The sequence below is a fragment of the Pristiophorus japonicus genome, chromosome 9 (assembly GCF_044704955.1).
Source record: "Pristiophorus japonicus isolate sPriJap1 chromosome 9, sPriJap1.hap1, whole genome shotgun sequence".
Lineage (NCBI taxonomy): Eukaryota > Metazoa > Chordata > Chondrichthyes > Pristiophoridae > Pristiophorus > Pristiophorus japonicus.
In genome coordinates, this window is record NC_091985.1 from 36,120,503 (window position 1) to 36,148,191 (window position 27,689).

Here is a 27,689-nt window from a genome sequence, read left to right on the forward strand (position 1 = left end):
GCCAAACAGTTCTCTATTCACGTCAGTACGTTACCCCCAATACCATGTGCTTCAATTTTGCACACCAATCTCTTGTGTCGATCCTTGTCAAAAGCCTTTTGAAAGTCCAAATACACCACATCCACTGGTTCTCCCTTGTCTACTCCACTAGTTACATCCTCAAAAGATTCCAGAAGATTTGTCAAGCATGATTTCTCTTTCATAAATCCATGTTGACTTGGACCGATCCTGTCACTGCTTTCCAAATACGCTGTTATTTCATCTTTAATAATTGATTCCAACATTTTCCCTACTACTGATGTCAGGCTAACCAGTCTATAATTACCTGTTTTCTCTCTCCCTCCTTTTTTAAAAAGTGGTGTTACATTAGCTACCCTCCAGTCCATAGGAACTGATCCAGAGTTGATGGACTGTTGGAAAATGATCACCAATGCCTGCACTATTTCTCGGGCTACTTCCTTAAGTACTCTGGGATGCAGACTATCAGGCCCCGGGGATTTATCGGCCTTCAATCATATCAATTTCCCCAACACAATTTCACACCCAATAAGGATTTTCTTTAGTTCCTCCTTCTCACGAGACCCTCGGTCACCTAGTACTTCCGGAAGGTTATTTGTGTCTTCCTTCGTGAAGACAGAACCAAAATATTTGTTCAATTGGCCTGCCATTTCTTTGCTCCCCATTATAAATTCACCTGAATCTGACTGCAAGGGACTTGCGTTTGTCTTCACTAATCTTTTTTTCTTCACATATCTATAGAAGCTTTTGCAGTCAGTTATTGTGTTCCCGGCAAGGAGAGGCGGGAGTTCCGGGGTTGAGTCGAGAGGCCTATAAAGGCCTAGAGTCAGTGGAGGAGCGGCAAGGAGAGGCAGGAGTTCCACGGTCGAGTCGAGAGGCCTATAAAGGCCCAGCCGGTGCAGTTCCAGCGGGGTGAGAAGGCAAAAAAGTAGAAAGAAATCGAAAGGTGAGTCACAGCCAAGGCGGTAAGTGATTGGGAAGTAGCTTTTCTTTTTCTTTTCTATTTTAGTAAGTAACCTTTAGCATTGTTGCCAAATTAAGTTAATCTAGTGGTTAAGTCATGGCAGGACAGCTCGGACACGTGTTATGCTCCTCCTGTACCATGTGGGAAATCAGGGACGCCTCCGGTGTCCCTGACGACTACGTGTGCGGCAAGTGTATCCGCCTCCAGCTCCTGACGAACCGCAATGCAGAACTGGAGCAGCGGGTGGATTCACTCTGGAGCATGCACGATGCTGAGAATGATGTGAATAGCACATTTAGTGAGTTGGTCTTACCGCAGGTCAAGGGTCCACAGCAAAATAGGGAATGGAAGACCAACAGGAAGAGCAGTGCAAGGAAGGTAGTGTAGGGGTCCCCTGTGGTCATCCCCCTGCAAAACAGATACACCGCTTTGGGTACTGTTAAGGGGGATGAGTTATCAGGGGAGAGCAGCAGCAGCCAGGTTCATGGCACCGTGGCTGGCTCTGCTGCACAGGAGTGCAGAAAAAAAAAAGAATGGGAGAGCAATAGTGATAGGGGATTCAATTGTAAGGGGAATAGATAGGCGTTTCTGCGGCCGCAACCGAGACTCCAGGATGGTATGTTGCCTCCCTGGTGCAAGGGTCAAGGATGTCTCGGAGCGGGTGCAGGACATTCTGAAAAGGGAGGGTGAACAGCCAGTTGTCGTGGTGCATATAGGTACCAACGATATCGGTAAAAAATGGGATGAGGTCCTACGAGACGAATTTAGGGAGCTAGGAGTTAAATTAAAAAGTAGGACCTCAAAAGTAGTAATCTCAGAATTGCTACCAGTGCCACATGCTAGTCAGAGTAGGAATCGCAGGATAGCTCAGATGAATACGTGGCTTGAGCAGTGGTGCAGAAGGGAGATATTCAAATTCCTGGGACATTGGAACCGGTTCTGGGGGAGGTGGGACCAGTACAAACTGGACGGTCTGCACCTGGGCAGGACCGGAACCAATGTGCTAGGGGAGTGTTTGCTAGTGCTGTTTGGGAGGAGTTAAACTAATATGGCAGGGGGATGGGAACCTATGCAGGGAGACAGAGGGGAATAAAATGGAGACAGAAGCAAAAGATAGAAAGGAGAATAGTAAAAGTGGAGGGCAGAGAAACCCAAGGCAAAAAACAAAAAGGGCCACTTTACAGCAGAATTCTAAAGGGTCAAAGTGTGTTAAAAAGACAAACCTGAAGGCTCTGTGCCTCAATGCGAAGAGTATTCGGAATAAGGTGGACGAATTAACTGCGCAGATAGCCGTTCACGTGAATGATGTGATTGGCATCACGGAGACGTGGCTCCAGGGTGACCAAGGTAGGAAACTCAACATCCAGATATTCAGCATTTAGTAAGGATAGACAGAAAGGAAAAGGAGGCGGGGTGGCATTGCTGGTTAAAGAGGAAAGTAACGCAATAGTAAGGAAGGACATTAACGTAGATGATGTGGTATCGGTATGGATGGAGCTACGGAATACCAAAGGGCAGAAAACGCTAGTGGGAGTTGTGCACAGGCCACCAAATAGTAGTGGTGAGGTTTGGGACAGCATCAAATAAATAAGAGATGTGTGCAATAAAGGTACAGCAGTAATCATGGGCGACTTTAATCTACATATTGATTGGGTTAACCTAACTGGTAGCAATGCGGTGGAGGAGGATTACCTTGAGTGTATTAGGGATTGTTTTCTAGACCAATATGTCGAGGAACCAACCAGAGAGCTGGCCATCCTAGACTGGGTGATGTGCACTGAGAAGGGACTAATTAGCAATCTTGTTGTGCGAGGCCCCTTGGGGAAGAGTGACCATAATATGGTAGAATTCTTCATTAAGATGGAGAATGACAAAGTTAATTCAGAAACTAGGGTCCTGAACTTTAGGAAAGGTAACTTTGATGGTATGAGGCGCGAATTGGCTAGAATAGACTGGCAAATGATGCTTAAAGGGTTGACGGTGGATAGGCAATGGCAAACACCTTTAAAGATCACATGGATGAACGTCAACATTTATATATCCCTGTCTGGAGTAAAAAATAAAACGGGGAAGGTGGCTCAACCGTGGCTAACAAGGGAAATTAAGGATAGTGTTAAATCCAAGGAAGAGGCATACAAATTAGCCAGAAAAAGTAGTAAGCCGGAGGACTGGGAGAAATTTAGAATACAGAAGAGGAGGACAAAGGGTTTAATTAAGAGGGGGGAAATAGAGTACGAGAGGAAGCTTGCCGGAAACACAAAAAATGACTGCAAAAACTTCTATAGATATTTGAAGAGAAAAAGATTAGTGAAGACAAACGTTGGTCCCTTGCAGTCGGATTTGGGTGAATTTATAATGGGGAACAAAGAAATGGCAGACCAATTGAACAAGTACTTTGGTTCCGTCTTCACAAAGGAAGACACAAATAACCTTCCCGATGTACTCGGGGTCCAACGGTCTAGTGAGAAAGAGGAACTGGAGGATATCCTCATTAGGTGGGAAATTGTGTTATGGAAATTGACGGGATTGAAGACCGATAAATCCCCAGAGCCTGATAGTCTACATCCCAGAGTACTTAAGGAAGTGGCCCTAGAAATAGTGGATGTATTGGTGATAATTTTCCAACAGTCTATCGACTCTGGATCAGTTTCTATGGACTGGAGGGTTGCTAATGTAACTTTTTAAAAAAGGAGGGAGCGAGAAAACGGGTAATTATAGACCAGTTAGCCTGACATCAGTAGTGAGGAAAATGTTGGAATCAATCATTAAGGATGAAATAGCAGTACATTTGGAAAGCAGTGATAGGATCGGTCCGAGTCAGCATGGATTTATGAAAGGGAAATAATGCTCGACAAATCTTCTGGAGTTTTTTTGAGGATGTAACCAGTAGAGTGGACAGGGGAGAACTAGTGGATGTGGTGTATCTGGACTTTCAAAAGGCTTTTGCCAAGGTCCCACACAAGAGATTGGTGTGTAAAATCAAAGCACATGGTATTGGGGGTAATGTACTGACGTGGATAGAGAACTGTTTGGCAGGCAGGAAGCAGAGAGTCGGAATTAAAGGGTCCTTTTCAGAATGGCAGGCAGTGACTAGTGGAGTGCCGCAGGGCTCAGTGCTGGGACCCCAGCTCTTTATAATATATATTAATGGTTTCGATGATGGAATTGAGTGTAATATCTTCAAGTTTGCAGATGACACTAAACTGGGTGGCGGTGTGAGCTGTGAGGAGGATGCTAAGAGGCTGCAGGGTGATTTGGACAGGTTAGGCAAGTGGGCAAATATATGGCAGATGCAGTATAATGTGGATAAATGTGAGGTTATCCACTTTGGGGCAAAAACACGAAGGCAGAATATTATCTGAATGGCGGCAGATTAGGAAAAGGGGAGGTGCAGCGAGACCTGGGTGTCATGATTCATCAGTCATTGAAGGTTGGCATGCAGGTACAGCAGGCGGTGAAGGTGGCAAATGGTATGTTGGCCTTCATAGCAAGGGGATTTGATTTTAGGAGCAGGAAAGTCTTACTGCAATTGTACAGGGCCTTGGTGAGGCCCCACCTGGACTATTTTGTTCAGTTTTGGTCTCCTAATCTGAGGAAGGACGTTCTTGCTATTGAGGGAGTGCAGCGGAGGTTCACCAGACTGATTCCTGGGATGGCAGGACTGTCATATGAGGAGAGACTGGATCAACTGGGCCTGTATTCACTGGAGTTTAGAAGGATGAGAGGGGATCTCATAGAAACACATAAAATTCTGACAGGAATGGACAGGTTAGATGCAGGAAGAATGTTCCCGATGTTGGGGAAGTCCAGAACCAGGGGACATTGTCTTAGGATAAGGGGTAAGCCATTTTGGACTGAGATGAGGAGGAACTTCTTCACTCCGAGAGTTGTTAATGTATGGAATTCCCTGCCGCAGAGAGTTGTTGATGCCAGTTCGTTAAGATATATTCAATTTGCCATTGCCTATCCACCATCAACCCTTTAAGTATCATTTGCCAGTCTATTCTAGCCAATTCACGTCTCATACCATCAAAGTTATCTTTCCTTAAGTTCAGGACCCTAGTCTCTCTCCATCTTCATAAAGAATTCTACCATATTATGGTCACTCTTCCCCAAGGGGTCTCGCACAACAAGATTGCTAATTAGTCCTTTCTCATTACACATCACCCAGTCTAGGATGGCCAGCCCTCTAGTTGGTTCCTCAACATATTGGTCCAGAAAACCATCCCTAATACACTCCAAACCTTAATGCAAAAAGTAACTTAGACCCATGGCGCACTTTGACAAGCCAGCACACAAAATGAACAACTCAGACCAGAAACTTCTACGTCTGCTTTCCTGCCTATGCTCAGTTAGCTGATTGCAGCCAGGATGGCAGGACTGACATATGAGGAGAGACTGGATCAACTGGGCCTTTATACATTGGAGTTTAGAAGGATGAGAGGGGATCTCATAGAAACATGCAAGATTCTGACAGAACGCGACAGGTTAGATGCGGGTAGAATGTTCCCGATGTTGGGAAAGTCCAGAACCAGGGGACACAGTCTTAGGATAAGGGGTAGGCCATTTAGGACTGATGGAGAAACTTCTTCACTCAGAGAGTTGTTAACCTGTGGAATTCCCTGCCGCAGAGAGTTGTTGATGCCAGTTCATTGGATATATTCAAGAGGGAGTTAGATATGGCCCTTATGGCTAAGGGGATCAAGGAGTATGGAGAGAAAGCAGGAAAGGGGTACTGAGGTGAATGATCAGCCATGCTCTTATTGAATGGTGGTGCAGGCTCGAAGGGCTGAATGGCCTACTCCTGCACCTATTTTCTATGTTTCTATGGGCACTGCAGTTTGCCTTAATGCCCTTGGATTAGGGAGCCGAACAATCAGTGCAGATTCCCAAAAAAATGATTGGTATTGAATTAAAATATTTGTGGATTGGGCTTGGCTGTGATGTTTATCCTCCCCGCTCCCGTGGTTTAATATCCTGCAAACACTCACTGTCCTGTCTCAAATCTGAAGGGCAGTCACTTGGGTTATGCACTGCAGGATGCTTGGCCCCCCACAGTATCAGGAGTCACTGTCTTCAGGAGAAAATTGGCAAAAACAAACAAAAAAAAAACTACATAATAAATTCAATTATCAGAATATTGGATTCTGTTTTGAAAATTTGACGGCATATCATGAGGCAATAGTTCCTTCCCTGAAGTGATTAACTGGAAGGCATAGTTATTGGAGTGTTCTTAATGGCTTATGACAAACTGACCGTGATTTCAAATTGCTGTTGTGATTCGTTTGTACCCTTGAAAAATTCCACTTAAAGCCTGTCATCGCTTTCGCGGCGACTGTCACTCTGATGTTTAAATATTAATGAAGTGTTGTAGAAAACTTAATGAAAGAGATTGAATGCGGCAATATTTTCATATGTTGTTAAACTCACCAGCAGCACCTATGCAGCTGCGAAGTGACACTATTTCTATACAAAGCCTTAGGCCACCTAATTCATATTGAAAGCTATGGAAATCCATAAAATAGAAAAAAATTAAAACCAAGACCATTAGGTCTTGAAAAAAATTACAACAGCAACTAAATCTTACCATGCTTGTTGAACATGTGTTTTGGTAGATTAATCAGAGACTGATGAGTAAGATATGTTCCTAATCTCTCACGCACTTGGTCCGATTAGTCCCAAGATGCCGTCTGGCAAGGTCATGAATACCCAATTGGTTAACACCAGCTGGGTTCTACTAAAGATTGCACACAAATGATGCCACACTATAGGAAAATGTTGAGGCAAGAGAGGGGACAGTGCAAATTCACTAGGTTGCTACCTGGTATGAGGAAATGTAAATATAAAGAATGACCTGAATAATTGGGGATGCTTTCATTAGGAGATTACTAAATAATTTGATAGAGGTGTTTAAAATAACGAAGGGATGTGGCAGACTAGAAATTAGCCACCGCATTACTCCACATTCCAACAGTGACCACAATTCAAAAGTACATTATTGGATGTAAAGCACTTTGGGACATCTGGAGGTTGTGAATGGCGCTATATAAATACAGGTTTTTTCTTTCTCATTCTTCTTTTCTCTTTCTTGCTCTTTTAGCAGATCGTCATCTCTCTCAACTTTCCCCCAAACATCCCTTCACTCCAATACTTTTACACATTCTTCATGTAATTTTCACATTCTCATCATCAGCTCCCTACATCATTGAAGAAACATTCACTATTTAGTGCATCAGATACATCTTGGGCTTTTTCCTGCCCTACACTGCATCTTAGCTACTATTTCCACATTTTCTAACTCACGAACCAAACAGCAAAAATGACACCATATTTGATAGAATGGGTTATTGATAAAAACAAGAATCTGAATTAATATATCCCTCAGTTCAATTATTTTATGGAAGAAAACTTCAGATAAGTACAGTGTAATGAGAAGATTAACAAGAACTATTCCAAGTACAGTAATCCAGAATGTCATTTGGAGACTGCATGAAAAGTGTTAGTGACGATGTATATATGACATTTGATTAACAAAACTACTAGAATTTGATGAAAAATAATCAGCTATTATAATCCAAAGCACTGAACAGTCTGATTATTTTTAAGGTTATTATACCCTATATGTCTCACTCTGCTTTTTCTCTCCAATCCCTTAGCCAACTTGCTTCCAATATCATTCTTCAGCTTTTTGCCAGGAGGTATGCCAAAGTGACCCTGTGATGATTTTAACAATGGGTTTGCACCTGCCTCCCACAGCATCAGAATGGGAAATTAACATCCATGCCTCACCTTTTCTGTGGAGCTTTCAAAATGTGACAAGTGTGTACTCATTTCTAGTGTTTCCACTTCCAGCTGATAATACCACCGAAAACAGATTTGGTGGAGGAACAATTTATAAAAGCTTATATTGCTTACAAAAAACATTTTTTTTAATGTTAGATACATATGCTGCTTTAAGTGCTTACTGTAAATCTCACGTCATTTTAACATGGAAAATTAAGTTACCTATGTAAATCTGTTGAATTTTCAAAACATGACTGTGTATAATGTAATATCTGCGTAAATGTTTGTTTCAAATGTTGATGCTGGGCATTAATTCGAATGAGAGAAGTACAGCAGCACATAACATTTCAGTCTTCAGAGTACCTGTACTTTTACACCAAATAAAAGATTGGTGGGGGGCTGCTCTACCATCCAGAGTCCTTTTAAAGATTTGAATTAAAACAGCAATTTAAACAATGAGTGTTGATTACATCAGGGGAACAGACTGGAGGAGTTAGAGAAGTAAACAGTAATCAACAGTTGAAATAGAGATGTAGGTTAATGAGCAAATGGACAAGCCTGAAGGCTCTGTGCCTCAATGCGAGGAGTATTCGTAATAAGGTGGACAAATTAACTGCGCAGGCAGCTATTAACGAATATGATATAATTGGGATTACGGAGACATGCCTCCAGGGTGACCAAGGCTGGGAACTCAACATCCAGGGCTATTCAACATTCAGGAAGGATAGACAGAAAGGAAAAGGAGGTGGGGTAGCGTTGCTGGTTAAAGAGGAAATTAATGCAATAGTAAGGAATGACATTAGCTTGGATGATGTGGAATCTGTATGGGTAGAGCTGAGGAATACCAAAGAGCAGAAAACGCTAGTGGGAGTTATGTACTGACCACCAAACAGTAGTAGTGAGATTGGGGACAGCATCAAACAACAAATCAGGATTGCGTGCAATAAAGGTACAGCAGTTATCATGGGCGACTTTAATCTACATATAGATTGGGCTAAGCTAACTGGTAGCAATGCGGTGGAGGTGGATTTCCTGGAGTGAATTAGGGATGGTTTTCTAGACCAATATATCGAGGAACCAACTAGAGGGCTGGCCATCCTAGACTGGGTGATGTGTAATGAGAAAGGACTAATTAGCAATCTTGTTGTGCGAGGCCCTTTGGGGAAGAGTGACCATAATATGGTAGAATTCTTTATTAAGATGGAGAGTGACACAGTTAATTCAGAGACTCGGGTCCTGAACTTAAGGAAAGGGAACTTTAATGGTACGAGACGTGAATTTGCCAGAATAGACTGGCGAATGATACTTAAAGGGTTGACGATGGATAGGCAATGGCAAACATTTAAAGATCACATGGATGAACTTCAACAATTGTAGATCTCTGTCTGGAGTAAAAATAAAACGGGGAAGGTGGCTCAACCATGGCTAACAAGGGAAATTAAGAATAGTGTTAAATCCAAGGAAGAGGCATATAAATTGGCCAGAAAAAGCAGCAAACCTGAGGACTGGGAGGAATTTAGATTTCAGCAGAGGAGGGCAAAGTGTTTCATTAGGGAAGGGGAAAATAGAGTATGAGAGGAAGCTTGCTGGGAACATAAAAACTGACTGCAAAAGCTTCTATAGATATGTGAAGAAAAAAAGATTAGTGAAGACAAACGTAGGTCTCTTACAGTCAGAATCAGGTGAATTTATACTGGGGAATAAAGAAATGGCAGACCAATTGAACAAATACTTTGCTTCTGTCTTCACGAAGGAAGACACAAATAACCTTCCGGAAATACTAGGGGACCGAGGGTCTAGAGAGAGAAGCAGGAACTGAAGTAAGTCCTTATTAGTCAGGAAATTGTGTTAGGGAAATTGATATGATTGAAGGCCGATAAATCCCCGGAGCCTGATAGTCTGCATCCCAGAGTACTTAAGGAAGTGGCCCTAGAAATAGTGCAGGCATTGGTGATCATTTTCCAACAGCCTATCGACTCTGGATCAGTTCCTATGGACTGGAGGGTAGCTAATGTAACACCATTATAAAAAAAGGGATAGGGGAAACAGGGAATTATAGACCAGTTAGCCTGACATCAGTAGTGGGGAAATTGTTGGAATCAATTATTAAAGATGAAATAGCAGCGCATTTGGAAAGTAGTGACAGAATCGGTCCAAGTCAGCATGGATTTATGAAAGGGAAATCATGCTTGATAAATCTTCTGGGATTTTTTGAGGATGTAACTAGTAGAGTGAACAAGGGAGAACCAGTGGATGTGGTGTATTTGGACTTTCAAAAGGCTTTTGACAAGGTCCCACAACAGAGATTGGTGTGCAAAATTAAAGCACATGGTATTGGTGGTAATGTACTGACGTGGATAGAGAACTGATTTCTCTGCTTTCTAAATGCCAGTTGGGATAAACGGGTTCTTTTCAGAATGGCAGGCAGTGACTAGTGGGGTGCGCAGGGCTCAGTGCTAGGAGCCCAGCTCTTTACAATATACATCAATGATTTAGATGAAGGAATTGAGTGTAATATCTCCAAGTTTGTGGATGACACTAAGCTGGGTGGCGGTGAGAGCTGTGAGGAGGATGCTAAGCAGCTGCAGGGTGACTTGGACAGGTTAGGTGAATGGGCAAATGCATGGCAGATGCAGTATAATGTGGATAAATGTGAGGTTATCCACTTTGGTGGAAAAAACATGAAGGCAGAATATTATCTGAATGGTGGCAGATTAGGAAAAGGGGAAGTGCAAAGAAACCTGGGTATCATGGTACATCAGTCATTGAAAGTTGGCATGCAGGTACAGCAGGCGGTGAAGGCAAATGGCATGTTGGCCTTCATAGCTAGGGGATTTGAGTATAGGAACAGGGAGGTCTTACTGCAGTTGTACAGGGCCTCACCTGGAATATTGTGTTCAGTTTTGGTCTCCTAATCTGAGGAAGGACGTTCTTGCTATTGAGGGAGTGCAGCGAAGGTTCACCAGACTGATTCACGGGATGGCAGGACTGACATATGAGGAGAGACTTGATCAACTGGGCCTTTATACACTGGAGTTTAGAAGAATGAGCAGGGATCTCATAGAAACATGTAAAATTCTGAAGGGACTGGATAGGTTAGATGCAGGGAGAATGTTCCCAATGTTGGGGAAGTCCAGAACCAGGGGTCACAGTCTAAGGATAAGGGGTAAGCCATTTAGGATCGAGATGAGGAGAAACTTCTTCACTCAGAGTTGTTAACCTGTGGAATTCTCTACTGCAGAGAGTTGTTGATGCCAGTTCGTTAGATATATTCATGAGGGAGTTAGATATGGCCCTTATGGCTAAAGGGATTGAGGGATATGGAGAGAAAGCAGAAAAGGGGTACTGAGGTGAATGATCAGCCATGATCGTATTGAATGGTAGTGCAGGCTCGAAGGGCCGAATGGCCTACTCCTGCACCTATTTTCTATGTTTCTATGACGCGAAAGTTGATTCAGCTCCCTTGCTACTCAGGTCAAGGAAAACTTTCTAACTATTTTCCACATCCGAGTTCAACACATCCTGACAAACCGATGTCCCTGATGGAGAGTCTCTCTTCAAATTTGAAAGAAAATGTCATCTTATTATGTTAAAGAAATCTTACTACAGTCCTAGTTAACGCAGAACTTATTTAGAGCACATCGCGCAACCCTTACAACAAGAAATATGTTGACTATAAAATAGAGTTGTGCAGAATGTTCCTGATGTCCAAACTGTGAAGAAATCAATTATTGTTAACTTTTGTTTTAAGGCCACTCCTATAGATAATTGACTTTCTAGACATCACTTTAAAAACTTAACAACTGCTTTGCAGACAGCAACATCTAGGTCATTGGAAATTGCTACCACATTGCAGCCAATATGTAGCCTCTCAACAGCAACGTACCTTCAGAGACGTAAGCTAAAGACTTGTTCTTCAAAGACAGCATGGTAAGTAAATTGAAGAACAGGGCCACAAAGGTACCAACAAGTAGGCGCCCCCTGTAGGATAGAATTTGTTTTCAAGAAAATCAAAGAAACTGATTTTTTATTTTTGAAGTAATTACATGCTGTGTAATTATATTTCTAAAAATTGATTATTCATTTAGTTACTAAACATGCAACTATCTATCAAACTGAAACTCATGACATTTCTTCAATACCAACTCTACAAAAACAAACTGGAATTTATAATAGACAATGGCCCGGATCTTGCAGTGGTAATGACGGAGAAACTTTCAGTGTTCGCTGTCATTATCCCCGAGACTGACAGCAACTTCAGGATTTAGCACATGCGCAGATAATTGCGGAAATCCAGAAGTTGCGGTCAGTCATTCCCTGCTCTGCCACAGGTTACACTGTAGAACTCCTGAGAGACAGCAATCAATTCTAATGACTCGAACTGATGAAAACTTCCTCCCCCCCCCCCTAAAATGCTATGCCTTGTTGAAAGAGGTGTAACTGGGTTTTTAAATGGGGTACTGACTGCTGAACAATCGTTCTGGCACTGAAAAACGAATCTTATATTTGTGGAATGTCAAATTTTTCAATTCATAGGATTGAAAAATTACAAGTTTTAATAGAATTGTTTTAAAAGTTTGATATTTCCCTACCTTAATCCTATGTGTATGGCCTAATTTTTATTTTGCTCTTTGTAAAATTTCTTAAAATTTAAATAATAATCTGTGCATTTTTCTTCCTGGTTTGCTGTCTGATAATTCTTCAATGTGATTGGCTAATAAGCAGTTTGACGATATCACTGTTGCTGGATGGTGGTGATTCACTTGATTTGACCCCAGAGTCAAACAAAGATTGAGAGAGCTGAAATTGACGCCACAGAGATCGCTAGATCTTTGTGGGCAGCTTTCTTCGAGGTCAGCGGCTATCACTGTCGCTTCACTGCTGACCGCAAATTCCGAGCCAATATATTAATAGCACAGGGCCGTTTCATCATTAACGCGCAAGAAAATCTGGGGGAGGAGAGAAATGCTTCTAAAAAAAAAGGTATATATTCATTATTTAAAAGAATCAGATAGATGTTTGGACATTAAGAGAATCAGGGGATATGGGGATAGTGCAGGCAAGTGGAGTTGAGGTAGATCAGCCATGATCTCATTGAATGGCAGAACAGGCTCTTGGGGCCAAACGGCCGACTCCTGCTCCTATATACTCATAACATGTTTGTTTGACAGTTTTGTGATATCCCTGCAGAGACAGCCCCTCATGTACCCTGGGGCAGCTCCTTAGGAAATGAAGGCTATGACTCTGGATTGGCCCGAGCACAGTTCTGGAGCCACGGGCCCTGCTGAAAATCAAGACCCAGTGGGTGGGCAAAGGTCCCCATCTATTATTTTCCATATTGAATCTAAGAGAACTTTGAACATAAAGTAATTTTCTCTTTACCCTTTGTGACTAAAATTAGGATTCATTTAAAAAGAGAATAGTATAAGTTCCGTTGGAATTTAAAGCAAAGATTCATCTCACAACACAGGGCTGATGTGCACGGCTTCATCAGTGAATAGTCGGCTTTACTCAAGAAAAACTGAAAACACATTTAATTTTGCAGCCAAGATACTATTAAATGTTTACTCATGCAGAACTAAATCAAAAAACTTACGTATGAATTTCAGGCTGTTCTAGAAATCGCTCAACACTGTTTTTAAAAAAAAAAGTCAGTCAAAGGAATTAAACCACTGCATTGCTAAAGATAGTGAAAGCAATCATACTTCATTTCTATGCAATTCTAAAAGATATGAAAAAAGTTTTTAATGTATTAAAGATGACAAGTACACTTTGCTCATATCAATATTAATCTGTTGATTCTTTATCAGCAGCAGTTACAACATATCATTTACCATTAAAAAAATGAATCACAGAATGGTTACAGAACAGGAGGCCATTTGGCCCATCGAGCCTGTGCCAGCTCTCTGCAAGAGCCCTTCAGCTAGTTCCACTCCCCTACCCTTTCCCCGTAGCCCTGCAAAATATTTTCCTTCAAGTACTTATCCAACTCCCTTTTGAAAGCCATGACTAAGTCTGCCTCCACCACCCTTGCAGGCAGTGAATTCCAGATCCTAACCACTCGCTGTGTAAAAAGGCTTTTCCTCATGTCACCTTTAGTTCTTCTGCCAATCATTTTAAATCTGTGTACTCTGATTCTCAACCTTTCCATCAATGGGAACAGTTTCTATCTACTCTGTCTAGACCCCTCATGATTTTGGGCACCATTATCAAATCTGCTCTCAACCTTCTCTGCTCTAGGGAGAACAACCACAGCTTTTCTTATCCATCCACATAACTGAAGTCCCTTATCCCTGGAACCATTCTTGTAAATCTTTTCTGCACCCTCTCCAAGGCCTTCACATCCTTCCTAAACTGCAGTGCCCAGAATTGGACACAATACTCCAGTTGAAGCCAATCCAGTGTTTTATAAAGGATCATCATAACTTCCTTGCTTTATGCCTCTATTTATGATTCCCAGGGATACCATATGCTTTTTTTTTTAAACCATTTTCTGAACCTGCCCTGTCACCTTCAACATATACCCCCAGGTCTCTCTGTTCATGCACTCCCCTTAGAATTGTACCCTTTAGTTTATAGTGCCTCTTATTCTTTCTACCAAAATGGATCACTTTGCACTTTTCTGCGTTAAATTTCATCTGCCACGTGTCCGCCCATTCCAGCAGTCTGTCGATGTCTTCAAGTCTATCACTATCCTCCTCACTGTTCACTATATTTCCAAAGTTTTGTCTCATCTGCAAATTTTGAAATTATGCCGTGTACACCCATTAATATGCATCAAGAAAAGCAGTGCTCCTAATACCGACTCCTGGGTAACACCACTGTATACCTTCCTCCAGTCCGAAAAACAACAGTTCGCCACTACTCTCTGTTTCTTGTCACTTAGCCAATTTCGTATCCATGCTGCCATTGTCCCTTTTATTCCATGGGCTTCAACTTTGCTGGCAAGCCTATTATGTGGCACTTTGGTGAATGCATTTTGGAAGTCCATGTACACCACATCAACTGCATTACACCCTCTCTGTTACCTCATCAAGAAACTCAATCAAGTTAGTTAAACATGATTTGCCTTTAACAAATCCATGCTGACTTTCCTTAATTAATCTATAATTGTCCAAGTGACTGTTAATTTTGTCCCTGATTATCATTTGTAAAATCTTCCCCACTACCAAGGTTAAACTGACTGGCCTGTATTTGCTGGGTTTATCCTTACACCCTTGTTCAAAAAAGGGTGCAACATTTGCAAATCTTCATTCCACTGGCACCAGCCCCATATCCAAGGAGAATTGGAGGATTATGGTGCAATTTCCACCTTTACTTTCCTCAGCATTCTACTTTATGTACAGCCAGCCTTTCTTGTACCTCCTCCATATCAATTTTTATCCCATCCAGTAGCTCAACTACCTCCTCTTTCACTATGACTTTGGCAACATCATCTTCCTTGGTAAAGACAGATGCAAAGTACTCATTATCGGCATCTGTTGAATACAGCGCACCTCCGAGACTTATGTGATCTGCCTGGGCTCGAAGGTGCGCCGGAATAAATTACTGCAATTCTCCGGTCCTCCTGGACCGTGGCGCGGCGCAGCGCAGCGCAGCTTTGTCTTCCTGGGGCGGAGCAAGCCTATAGTACTCTGCAGGTGGGCGGGGCTAAGCCCGTGTGTCTAAATGCAGCCGGCATCGTTGCGCGTGCGCGTTGCAACGTGCGCAATGGAACCTCGACCTTGGCAATCGGCCATTTAAAGCGAGAACGTGGCACGCATTTAAAGCTGGCTGGGATTTTTGGTTGCAGGTAGGAAAAGGATTGAACATTATTTTATTGATTCTTGTGCAGAGGAGTGCTGAAAAGGTGCTGCACAGGTGCAAGCAAGGACATTTAAAGGGAAAACGTGGCAGACACTCATTTAAAGCTAGCTTGGATTTCTGGTTGCAGGTAGGAAAAGGATTGAACATTATTTTATTGCTTCTTGTGCAAAGGTACCACATAGGTGCAAGCAAGGACATTTAAAGGGAAAACGTGGCACTCTGTTACTGCGAGCTGTGTGATTTATGGGTGCAGGAAGGGAAGGAGTGAAAAATCTTAAGTGATTCTTGGAGTGCAAAGGGGTGCTGCACACGTGCATGCAAGAAAAGGACTGTGTTTTTAATAATCACTGAGTGGAAATCCAGTGCCTGTACAGCAATGCAAGAACGTGCAGCGAGAACGAAGAACTTCTTGCATGACGAAGTCGAGACACTAGTTAATGTCATTGAGGGTAGATGGCAGGAGCTGGACACCAGCAACAGAGGCCGCACAAAGGTGGCACCCAAAGAAATCAAGAAACGCTGGGACCTGCTTGCAGACGAATACTGCGCAGTGGTGAATACCAGGAGATCTGGAGCCCAGTGTAAAAAGAAATGGCAGGACCTTGGTCAAGTCGTTAGTGTAAGTAATATCTTCATTTTCTCAATGGAATTGCAATTCTAAATGTGACCAGCTGTATATTCCCCACCCGGCAGAAAGGCACCCTCTCTTAAAAGTTATATTTTCATCATTGCAGAAGAAATTGGCTCACAACAAAAGGGAAAGAACACGACCAGGAGGAGGCCCGCCAAATCTGCACCCACAGACACCCTTGGAACAGAGGGTCGCTGCCATGATGAGTCGTGCCTGGAGAAAGGCAATCAGTGATGCACAAGCTGGGCCCACATGCTTGGGCGAGGGTAAGTCCTGAAAATGCATCGTGACTCTTTAAATCAACCTGCTACCTTGCCTGCTATGTGCGAGACTATCTATGTCACCCATCCTGCCCACTCCTGTGCTGCTAACTATTTGACTGTTCGGTTATATTTTGCAGAACATGATGTCAATCCAGAAGATTCAGAGGAAAAGTCGGATGCATGCGATCAAGACCAAGGTGGTGACGGGGAGGAGGAGCGTGTTCAGGGAAGAATGTCAATCGCAATATGGATCAGTTCATAGTGCAGGGCCTCACTATCCCAGAGAATACCATGAATTCTCCTACAACATTCCACTCCTTCATCCACCCCCCATCCTTCCATGGTGCTTTAAGTTCTGATGCGGCATGTCATCGTCTCCTCGCGTACCCATCCGCGCTTAGTGATGCAAGTTCTGGTTTCACATCCTTTGAGGTTGAGAGTCACAGTGGTGGTGGTGGAATGCAGCTTGTAGCACCCAGGACCCCATTCTCAGAGGTAGAGGGTCACGGTGGTGGAGGTAGAATGCAGTGTGGAACACCCAGGGTCCCAGTGTCAGAAGAAGCGGGTTCCAGTGGTGGTGGTGGTGGTGGAATGCAGCTTGTAGCACCCAGGGCCCTATTCTCAGAGGTAGAGGGTCACGGTGGTGGTGGTAGAATGCCACGTGGAATACCCAGGGCCCCATTATCAGAGGAAGCGGGTCCCAGTGGTGGTGGTAGAATGCAGTGTGGAACACCCAGGGCCCCAGTGTCAGAGGAAGCGGGTCCCAGTGGTGGTGGCGGTGGTGGAATGCAGAGTGGAACACCCAGGGCCCCACTGTCCCGCCCTGCGCCTCGCACTGGAGTGGTGCCATGAGGCAGAGCCGGGGGGAGAGTAAGGAGAACCTGAGTAGGCTCTCCTGAGATGCAGCGTTCAACAAATGGGCTTGAGATTATTGCATTGGGTGTGGAGGGCAATGACCTTACCCGTTCACTCGAGGGCACCATCAGAGGGGTTGGTGATGAGTTGACAGCGCTGTGTGGGCAAATAGCAGTTATGCCACGTGAACTGAGTGCGGGAATGGCACGGCCAGTGCAAATGCTGGCAGAGGCCATTGAAAAGTTAGCTGCTGCAATAAGCGCACACCTCCCTACCAATCAAATGCCCCTCCCACTGCAATCCCAGTATCAGCCTCTGTAGAGATACAAGCAGGGACCCCCCCCACCCTCTCTCTTCCCCCCACGACCCCTTCTATTCCCCTACACCCCACCACCCCTTCTCTTCCCCTACACCCCCTCCCCATGAGGCAGTGCACATGCACCGAGATGTGGAGGAGTGCTGGGTGCAGCCTTTCTTTGCTGCTGGTGTTGATGTAGTAGATTTGATGCCACTGTTGGAAATGTTTACAAATTGAAATTGTGTATTAATTTTTGTAACTGTACAAGTATATAAGTGATCATAGAGTTTTTAAGTGATCTTAGTAAGTTATTTATATTTACTGCGTTAAAGTTATCTTATGGTTGTTCAGTAATTTTGTTTACAGATTGAAATTGTTTGCTACGTTTTCTAACTTTAGAACTATATAAATGTTTGGGGTTGTTAAGTGATCGGAAAGAGTCAAATCAAAATTGATACAACAGTGATTTTATTGCAGTAAAGTACATTGTAAAGATTTCAATGAAATGTATTGTACATTGAGACAGAATCATGACAAGAATGGTTTTATTATTATTGCACTAAAGTAAAGTACATTGTAAGCATATCAATAAAGTTCATTACTTAACATTACAACTGATTCCTGGTCCATTAACATACCAAACACAATCTTTAAGGAACACCTGCAAAAGATATACATCCCTCATCCCTTCAGTCATGCGTGCCTCCTGCACCTAGCCATGACCGAGGGGCATGCTGGTGTGGTGTGTCGTGGCTCGGAGATCTCTCCTGCTGGAGTGGGATGGGTGTCCATGGTCCGAGGAAGCCAGCGACTAATTGCACTACAGTATCTGAAACACACAGATTGGTCCTGCTGCTGTCTGCGAGGGGTTGGGTTGGGGGCTGGGGGGTGGAGCGGGGAGGGGAAGAGTGCTGTTGGGAGTGCAGGAGTAAGGAGGGACACACAGAGCAAAGGGTTGGGACGTGTGGGGGGGCGGAAAGAGTGCTGCTGGGGGTGTGGGAGACAATGGTGGGTTAGGGTGGCTTACAACACGTTACTCTAACAGTCTGTCCCTGACGGAGGCACAATGTCAAACAGTTAGTTTTACAAATGAGGTGAGTCATTCAAATAATAGGTTGGATTAATGGGGTATGATGATTTCCATAATTAGGTGTTGATGTGCCTGCCTCAGCCAGGAGGCTACACTTGTTTATTTATAAAAAGAGAAGCAACTATCCTCATTCAGCAGATATAAGGCAAAATATCATCAAAAGAGGTTTTTGGACATTTTAAGTGATGTGTTTAAGGCTTCAGTCCTTTTTGTGTTTAATTCCCAACCCCTCTCCGGCTGTGCCTGCACTGAGCTTACCTCTAGGTAAGGTTGTTCTGAACTTACAGAAGTGGGCACTTACTCCAGCCTAAGTTAGTTTGTAGTAAGTTTTCACTGCCGAAACTTGCAAAACAGGCCTGAGTGGCTGGACACACCCTCTTTTGAAAAAAAAAATACCTCAACGAAAGCCAACCTCAACTAACTCAGTAGAACTGGAGCAAACTAATATCCGAGAATTGCAATTTCTAACATTCTCCAAACTAAACTAGTTGCTCCAAAAAACTAGGAGCAACTCCACCCGAAACTTGGGCCCTTAGCACCTCAGCAATGCTCCATGCTCAAGTCTCCATTTTGGTCCTTAGTTGGCATCACCCTTCCTCTTACTACCCATTTATTATTTATATGCCTATAGAAGACTTTTAGATTCACTTCTTTGTTAGCTGCCAATTTGTTCTCATACTCTCTCTTTGCCTCTCATTTCCTTTTTCACGTCCCCTCTGAACTTTCTATATTCAGCCTGGTTCTCATTTGTGCCTCAACCTGACATCTGTCATTGGCCCCCTTTTTCTGCTTCATCTTTCTCTCTATCGCTTTCGTCATCCAGGGAGCTCTGGCTTTGGTTACCCTACATTTCCCCTCTTCGGAATGTACCTGAACCATCTCCTCTTTAAAGGCAGCCCATTGTTCAATTTCAGTTTTGCCTGCCAATCTTTGATTCCAATTTAAACTGGGCCAGATCCATTCTCAACCCAATGAAATTGGCCTTCCTCCAATTAAGTATATTTACTGTAGATTTTTCCGTGTCCTTTTCCATTGCTAGTCTAAACCTTATGATACTGTGATCACTGTTCCCTCAATGTTTCCCTACTGACACTTGCTCTACTCGACCCACCTCATTCCCCAGAACCAGCTCCAGCAATGCCTCCTTCTTCATTGGGCTGGAAACATACTGATCAAGAAAGTTCTCCTGAACACACTTCAAAAATTCTTCCCCCTCTCTGCCCTTTACACTTTTACTATCCCTGTCTATAGTAGGATAGTTGAAGTCCCCCATTATCACTTCTTGCACCTCTCTAATTTCCCTGCAAATTTGTTTCTCTATATCCTTCCTAATCGTTGCTGGCCTATGGAATACACCCAATAGTGTAATGGCACCTCTATTGTTTCTCAACTCTAATCAAATAGGTTTTGTCATTGACCTCTTCAGGACATCCTCTTTCTCCAGCACTGCAATATTCTCCTTAATCAATACTGTAACCCCAGCTCCTTTCCTTCCTTCCCTATCTTTCCTGAACACCTTATATCCAGGAATATTTAGTACCTAATCCTGCCCTTTTTTGAGCCAGATCTGTTATTGCCACAACATCATATTCATGGGTCTATTTGCACCTGCAGCTCACCGTTATTTACCACACTTTGTTTATTCACACACAAGCACTGTAAATCAATCTTAAAACTTTTTGTATTCTCTCTTAATCTGACCACACCTAATACCATACTATTTCTTACTCTAGTACTATCTGTCTCTCCTAATCCTTTGTGCACCTTGTTTCTCCTTTCTAATGCTACATCCTAGTGCCTATCCCCCAGTCAAATTAATTTAACCCCTGTTTCCCCCCCCCTCCCCCACAAACCAGCCCCAATGTTCCAAGAATCTAAAGCCCTCCCTCCTGCAGCATCTCTCCAGCCATGCATTCATCTGCTCTATCCTCCTATTTCTATACTCACTAGCTTCTGGCACCGGGAGTAATCCGGAGATTACTACCTTTGAGTTCCTGCTTTTTAAATCTCTTTCCTAGCTCCCTAAAATCTGCCTGCAAGACCTCATCCCTCTTTCTACCTATGTCGTTGATACCGATATGGACCACTATGTCTGGCTGTTCATCCTCCCGCCTCAGAATGTTCTGCAGCCACTCAGTGCCATCCTTGACCCTGGCACCAGGGAGGCAACATACAACCCTCGAATCACATCTGCGGCCGCAGAAACGCCTGTCCTCCCAAATTTTCACCCCTTCTCTTCCGAAGGTGCAAACTCATAGTAGAGTGTAACTACCAAGCCCAAGTGACCACTTGCTGTATAGTAATCTGGTACAGGAACCCTGGTTGGATTTTCCTTTCCCTACCCTGGGGGCGGGGGAGGGGGAGATGTGGGCAAGGTCAATTGCAAAACCCCGAAGTCTGCTCCAGCTGGGATCAGCTAATTCAGTAGAGATTGGGAATGTAACTTGGGATGGTCTGCATGTGTTAACTATGCAGGCCAACTATGGCCTCATTCACTAGGGATTTACCAACAGCCATTAGGGGACTGATGGCACGGTGCAACGTTTCAGAAGCCCCTCAGCATTGAATTTCTTGTGCAGCAGGTACTTTCTATGATCAGACAACTGCACAAATGATTTTCTCTGAAACCATTAACATTCTACAGTGCATTCAGATAATTGAATGTTGTCTGCATATTTCAAAACTTTTCAGGGGTAAATGCAACTAAAGGATTGTAAATATCTTATTTTAACAGTGCCTCCAGAAGCTTTGACAATGTAGTTTTAAAATGGGCAATGCTGTAGATATACTGCAGAGTACACAGATTTAGGACGTAGATATTTCTGAACTCTGACTTCCTGTTTTTCCTACATCTATCTACAGCATCAAGCAATCCAGGTCATCTGTAGCACGGAGCAGATGCAATGAATAGCTTTGTCTGCATTATCCTGAAAATAAAACCAATGCCCAACCTCAAAAGGGCACACACAACTCCATTTGATAGCATTTTTTTTTTTAAAAACAACAGTGGCCTCATTCACTGGGGATGTAATGGATATGGTCTGAATTCATTTTACTTTAGACCCTTATGGCATCTAGACTCAAATCTAAAGCCAATAAATACTTTAAATTAATTTATATTGTACAACAAATTGATGTGGTACTGATAAACATGTAGCAGGAGCATCATCAATTTGACCCTTACTTAATCTCAGTCAGAACACAAACATTTGTTTTTCTATGTCCCTGTGGTTGAGGGAGAGTAGGGGATAGTTGGGGGGGGGGGGGGGGGGGGGGGGAGTGGGGGGAGAATCTGAGAGGTCTTCTGCTCCTGATAACTATGCCAGAAATGTACGTCTGATATTTGGATTGGGACAAGATTGAGCTCAGCTGTCACAACCTTCCCAATAGCCAACCAGCCTGCCAATACTCATTATTGCAACTTACATGCAAGGATGAGGCATTTGTTGGTTGTTGGTACCTATAAATCTGTACAACATCAGACAAGTACTTTCATTGAAGGAGGGGAAGGAAAGCAATATTACAAATGGAAAGTTTGATTCTTTTAATCTTCACTTTTAGGTTTGAATTAGGCACATTCCACTTTAAAAAAAAAAAGAAGATTACAAGATAATTATAGATAAGGAAGGCCAGTCTGTCCATCTTAGTTCATCTATTCAGAATGAACCTAATAAAAAATGCATTCTTGTTTTTAGATCAGCCCCTTTCCCCAATTGACAACTGTGTTGGTTGATGAAAATTAAAGGCAAGTGGCAGTCTAGGTAAATCCTGTGTTATGCCAGAAGGGATACCAACAGTCTGTGCGGCCCTCAGCCTGCGAGCACCATCGGAGCAGGTCGGGGAGCGGAAGGAGCAGCGTGGTGGCCTATCACTCCAGGGAGCAGCACGTGCCGGAGCAGGAGAGCAACAGCAGTGAAAAGGGATGTCATCAAGGTCCAGGTCGGTGATTGGAGCGTGGGCAGGTACTGCAAGAGCGGCGAGGTCGGGGAGAAGGAGCGGTGAGAGATTGTAGAGGGACGTGATCGGGGCCCAGGAGAGGCGAGGGCCCAGGGGCAGCACGGGCCAGCCCACACTGCGATGTGTGCACGCACTAGGTCCGTGTCGCAGGTCTCCAGTCGTCTTGGTTAATCCTTGCTACTGGACCAAGGCCTAGCTCTGTCAAGTCAGTGTGGTGGCTGGTGTGCAACGGTCACCACACATTAAAAACATCCACACACAGGCATCTTCCATCCTTCAAAATTTAGTTTGGACCTGGAATTTTAGGTCCTTCATTGAAACACCTGTGAACTTTTTGACGTGGAAGCAAGTCATCCTCAATTCAAGGGACTGCCAATGATGATGATGATGATGGTTCATGGATGTGATGCCCAATATGGTGAGTTGAATACCTACCAGCAATGTTTCTATTAAGCTGCATGTGCAAGCAGCAATCAGAAAGTCCCTTGCAAGTATCTCAATGGCTTTTAAATGGAAAAACCGAGTATGCGCGGAAATTTGAATGAGCCGCACATTCAAAATAAAATTTAGCGGGAACTCCCCGTCAGGCTATCAAAGGAAGGCAATAAACAAAGCTCAAGAATTTCCTACATGGAGGGTGAGGAGGAGAGTAAGAGGGGACAAGGAGATGAAGATCTAAAGCCCATCATGTGAGGCTGGCCTTGAATACTCCTAGCGGCTATCAATGGAATAGCAATGGTAGAGGCCTAGGAGCAGAACTCAAGGTCATCATCTTCGTCAGGGAATAAGTATAGGCCTGGAATAATTTGAAGGAGCAGAAGGGGAAAGGGCCAAACCAGGAGAGAAGAAAAATAACTTTTGAAATACAGAGGTAAATAAACTCAAATTGCTCTCGCACTACAAATGGTCGGCTGCAGAGCAATTGGACTAAGTCACCTGCCTTGTTCTTTGGTACATAGCATGGAGGGAGAAATCCAAATTCAAGTAGAAAATTAGAGAATCAGGAAGCACAAGCAATGTAACGCATTAGGCCAATATATTTGAACACAGTCTTTAAAACTTACTGTTGAAGCTAAGGCCCCCTTCTGCATCCAAAGAGTCATGTATGCTTATGACAGTCCAATAACAGCACCTTCTATTTATCCATTTATTTATTGACTGATTGGTTCATTAATTAAGTAAGGCTAGTCATGTTCAGGACAGTAAGATGTGATATGTTGCACTATTTCTAGCTTCAAAACCACTATTTCTCACACTAACCAAGAATTCATTGCAAAGGAAAAGCTTCCAGAAATTAGAATCTTTAGGATTCTTTCAATTTTATTAAACAGTAATGGATATTAAATGCAATTGCTGGGCTTTGTATTTACTAAATTTTTGCTTTGGATTCCCTCATCAATCATTCTGAATCGGGATAAAACCTTAAAGTAACACAAAAGCGCAGCCAACAAAGTACGTCACCTCCGCCCCCCCCTCCTCCCGCTTTTTTGGCACGATTCTAAAATACTCTCAAATTCCCCAATTATTGCTCTAATGCTGAAAGGAACAATTGTGTTCTTGCATTCATAAAATATTGATTAGCCCGATGCATGTCAGGTCAGGATAAATTTCCATGATAAAATGTTAAGTGTCAATCAAAAGGAAAGAGACCCACATTCCTACCTTTCTTTGAGTATAAAGAGAGCCCCAAGCTGTGCCAGGACGGTGGCAGCAAACACTGCTAATACTTCAAACCTCTCAAACCTGAAATTTAAGCATCAGGCAGGAAAACAAGTGTCACGATTGTAAAACAATCCATGCATGGTTCTCAGTAATGCATATGCTATTCCTTGCAGAGCAGAAATAGGTGCAAGACAGAACTAAAATCGCTCTAACATAGGATTTGCACCCCTCCCCTCAATGATAAAACCTAAGTTCAGCAAACAATGGAATTAATATTTCCAGATTTCAACTGCAAAATGCAATTCTGTGCAGAGAAAATGTATAAAGTCATTTTCAATACTTTTGTTGTAGATCTCATCCTGAAAATAAATTACTGTAACATTCAAAACTACATATTATATATAGCTGAAACTTACCATTTAAAAATAAATTTCAGGAAGTTACAAAAAAATTGCAATTTTTATTTGTTTGAAGTTCCCCCTCACCCCACCTCACATAGATGTTGCTTCTACAGGAAGCAACTTAAAAACAAAATCATTCAATGTGATTCGTCTTTCGGATGAGACATTAGACCGAGCCCCCATCTGTCCTCTCAGGTGGATGTAGAAGATCCCATGCTATTAGTTATCCCTGGCCAATATTTATCCTTCAATCAACATCACTAAAACAGAATATTTGGTCATTATCACATTGCTTTTTGTGGGAGCTTGCGATGTGCAGATTGGCTGCCACGTTTCCTACATTACAACAGTGACTACACTTCAAAAGTACATAACTGACTATAAAGCGCAGTGGGATGACATGAAAGGCACTTTATAAACGCCAGTATTATATATATCTATATATGAGCAAAAGCTGGATCATTAATGAAACATTATGAGGAGATTCTTCAGGCCATAGAAGTAGTTTGGACCACCAGTGCCTGTTATCATGTTTTGCAAAAAACATTCATTCATGAATAAAATACAGTAGACAAAACTAGTTATTGTAATATGTTGAAAAGTTATTTTATGTAACTTTTAATATTTTATAAAAAAGACTAAAGATCAAAGTAGCACAATTTATTACCCTATCCGTCTAGAGAGGAACTACCATTGAACCACGTGTCACTATGCACCAGAACTCATATTCTGTGATACCTGGTGGTGGGATGCAGGACCCCACAACCTAAGCTCTCAGTCTCAAATGCTCTGTTTTAGGGAGGGGCAGTCACCAATGGCTATTTTGGTACATTGTGGTGCACCTTCTAGTAGCTGTCTGATGCACTGATGGAGGTTTAGGAGCAGGTTTCCAGCCAAAGTGCTCAGCTGGGGAAGGTGAGCAGCAAGACTATGGTTTTGTGGGGTGGGAGAGTGAGAAGAAAAAGAATGATAAAAATACAATTAAAAAAAAATAGACAGATGACTGCTGGAAAGGCTATACCATAACTATCGTCTTTTCTCGTAGATCGTTCAATTATTTCACATGTTAAGTTAGTGATCAGACCAAATTTCTGGTTTGTAGATGGGTTTAACTGCAATTGGATTTGTAATTTCCGGTAAATGCTGAGTATTGAAGCACTAAAACTTAGCACCACAGAATGTCAGTATCTCCCTCTTAGCTTACTTTCTGATCTGAAGCGTGCTGAGCAGAAATATAGGGGCCAAGTTTCAGCCTGAGTTGCTCCTGTTTTTTTGGAGCAATTGGTTTAGAATGGAGTATCTTAGAAATTGCAATTCTCGGCATTTAGTTTGCTTCAGTTCTAGTCAGTTAGAACAGTTTCAGTTTGGAACAGATTTTTTTTTCCAAAAGGGGGCGTGTCCGGCCACTTATGCCCGTTTTGAAAGTTTAGGCAGTGAAAACATACTCCAAACTAACTTAGAATGGAGTGTAGATTTTTGTACGCTCAGAAAAACCTTGTCTACACTTAGAAAATCAGGCATAGGTTACAAATCAGGCGTAGGGAATGGGAGGGGGGGGGTGGTTTAAAGGGAAGTTTACAAACATTAAACACATCAGTTTTACAAATAAAGAGCCATCATCAATAATAAATGATAAATACATCAATAAATCAACCAAAAATTTTTTATAAAAAATGAAAAAAATCAATAAATAAAACATTTTCTACTTACCGACTGCAGCACCGGGAGTCCTCCAACAGCGTGCTGGGACGGCCCCCCCGGTGTGTCTCTATCTCTGTCTGTCAGTGTCTGTGTTTCTGACAGCAGGGGGGGGGGGGGTGTGGGGAGAGGAGAGGAGAGGGGAGGGGAGGGAGGGAGAGAGAAGGAGGCTGACCAGCCAGCCCCAAGACTTCAGGCTGGATTTACAGGTAGGTGGCGTCGGGTCTTGGGTCCGGGGGGGGAAGAGAGAGAGGCGCAGAGGTCGGGTCGCTGGGGGGAGGGGGGCGCGGAGGTCAAGTTGCCGGGGGTGGGGGAAGAGAAGCGGAGTTCGGGTTGCGGGGGGGGGGGGTCGCTGGGGGTCGGGTCGGGTCCGGGAGTCAAGTCGGGTCAGGTGGGAGGTGAGCCTTAACCACGCAGCCCCAGTGAGGTCATTCAGCCAGGGCTAGCGGTTGTGTGCTTCGGGCCCCACCCACAGTTGTGGGCGCCTGGAGCTACTGCACATGTGCGCCCACTGTAGCGCGCATGCGCAGAGGTCCCGGCACTGTTTTCAGCGCAGGGACCTGGCTCCGCCCCCTACAGCTTGTGCTGCGCCGCGCCCAGCTCCAGCAGAGCTGCAGGGAGCCGGAGAATAGGTGAGTTTTTTTTAGGCGCACTTTGTGGCGCGAAAAACGGGCGTCCAGGTCCAGGCTGCGCCGTTTTAGGAGAAGCCACAACATCATCTAATGCTACCCACCTTCACAAGCCAAGAAAATGGGAGGCTTGCTTCCAGGCCCCTGCCAATTTATCAGGAAGCCATTAGGAGGCGAACGAGCTTGGGGAAGCACCTGGGTTTCATAAAGAACATTTAAATTTGGGGAGGAAGGGAGAAGAGCCACAACCATATTACAGGATCTCTACTGCACTTCTGCTATCCTTTTCCTTTGTGAGTCATGTTTCCACTTAGGATCAATTTAGAGTCACGTTCACGCTATTGACCCACATCACCATAGCGTTAGAGCGGATTTTCATCCCATCAGTCGGATTGATGTAAACCCAGATTCCCCAAAGTAAATTCCTGGATTAGGATCCATTACAGGAAAGATAGTGATGCATTTCACAAGAAATATTTCAAGACAGAACATGGAAGTTTCCAGAATAGTTTTCAGGTGGCCCAGTGATAGAAATGTGCAGTTGAAGAAGATAGATTTGCTTTTAAGTTCTTGATCTCGGGTAAATTACTTGGAGTTGCTGTATATCCAGCCAGAGACAGGTTATCATTAAAAA

General features: G+C 43.4%; 1 protein-coding gene across 3 annotated transcripts in view; it reads right to left on the minus strand.

Annotated features, from left to right (window-relative positions):
- The window catches only part of slc30a6 (solute carrier family 30 member 6), a 200,178-nt gene that overhangs the window by 45,217 nt on the left and 127,272 nt on the right, over nt 1-27,689 (minus strand). For 2 of the 3 annotated variants that reach the window (XM_070888660.1, XM_070888662.1), the window contains exons 7-9: nt 24,328-24,408; nt 13,362-13,397; nt 11,652-11,746 (exon numbers count right to left, since the gene is read on the minus strand). In XM_070888660.1, coding sequence (XP_070744761.1) covers nt 11,652-11,746; nt 13,362-13,397; nt 24,328-24,408 — 212 coding nt within the window. The remainder of the gene's footprint in view (nt 1-11,651; nt 11,747-13,361; nt 13,398-24,327; nt 24,409-27,689) is intronic. The other variant, XM_070888661.1, reaches the window with a different exon arrangement.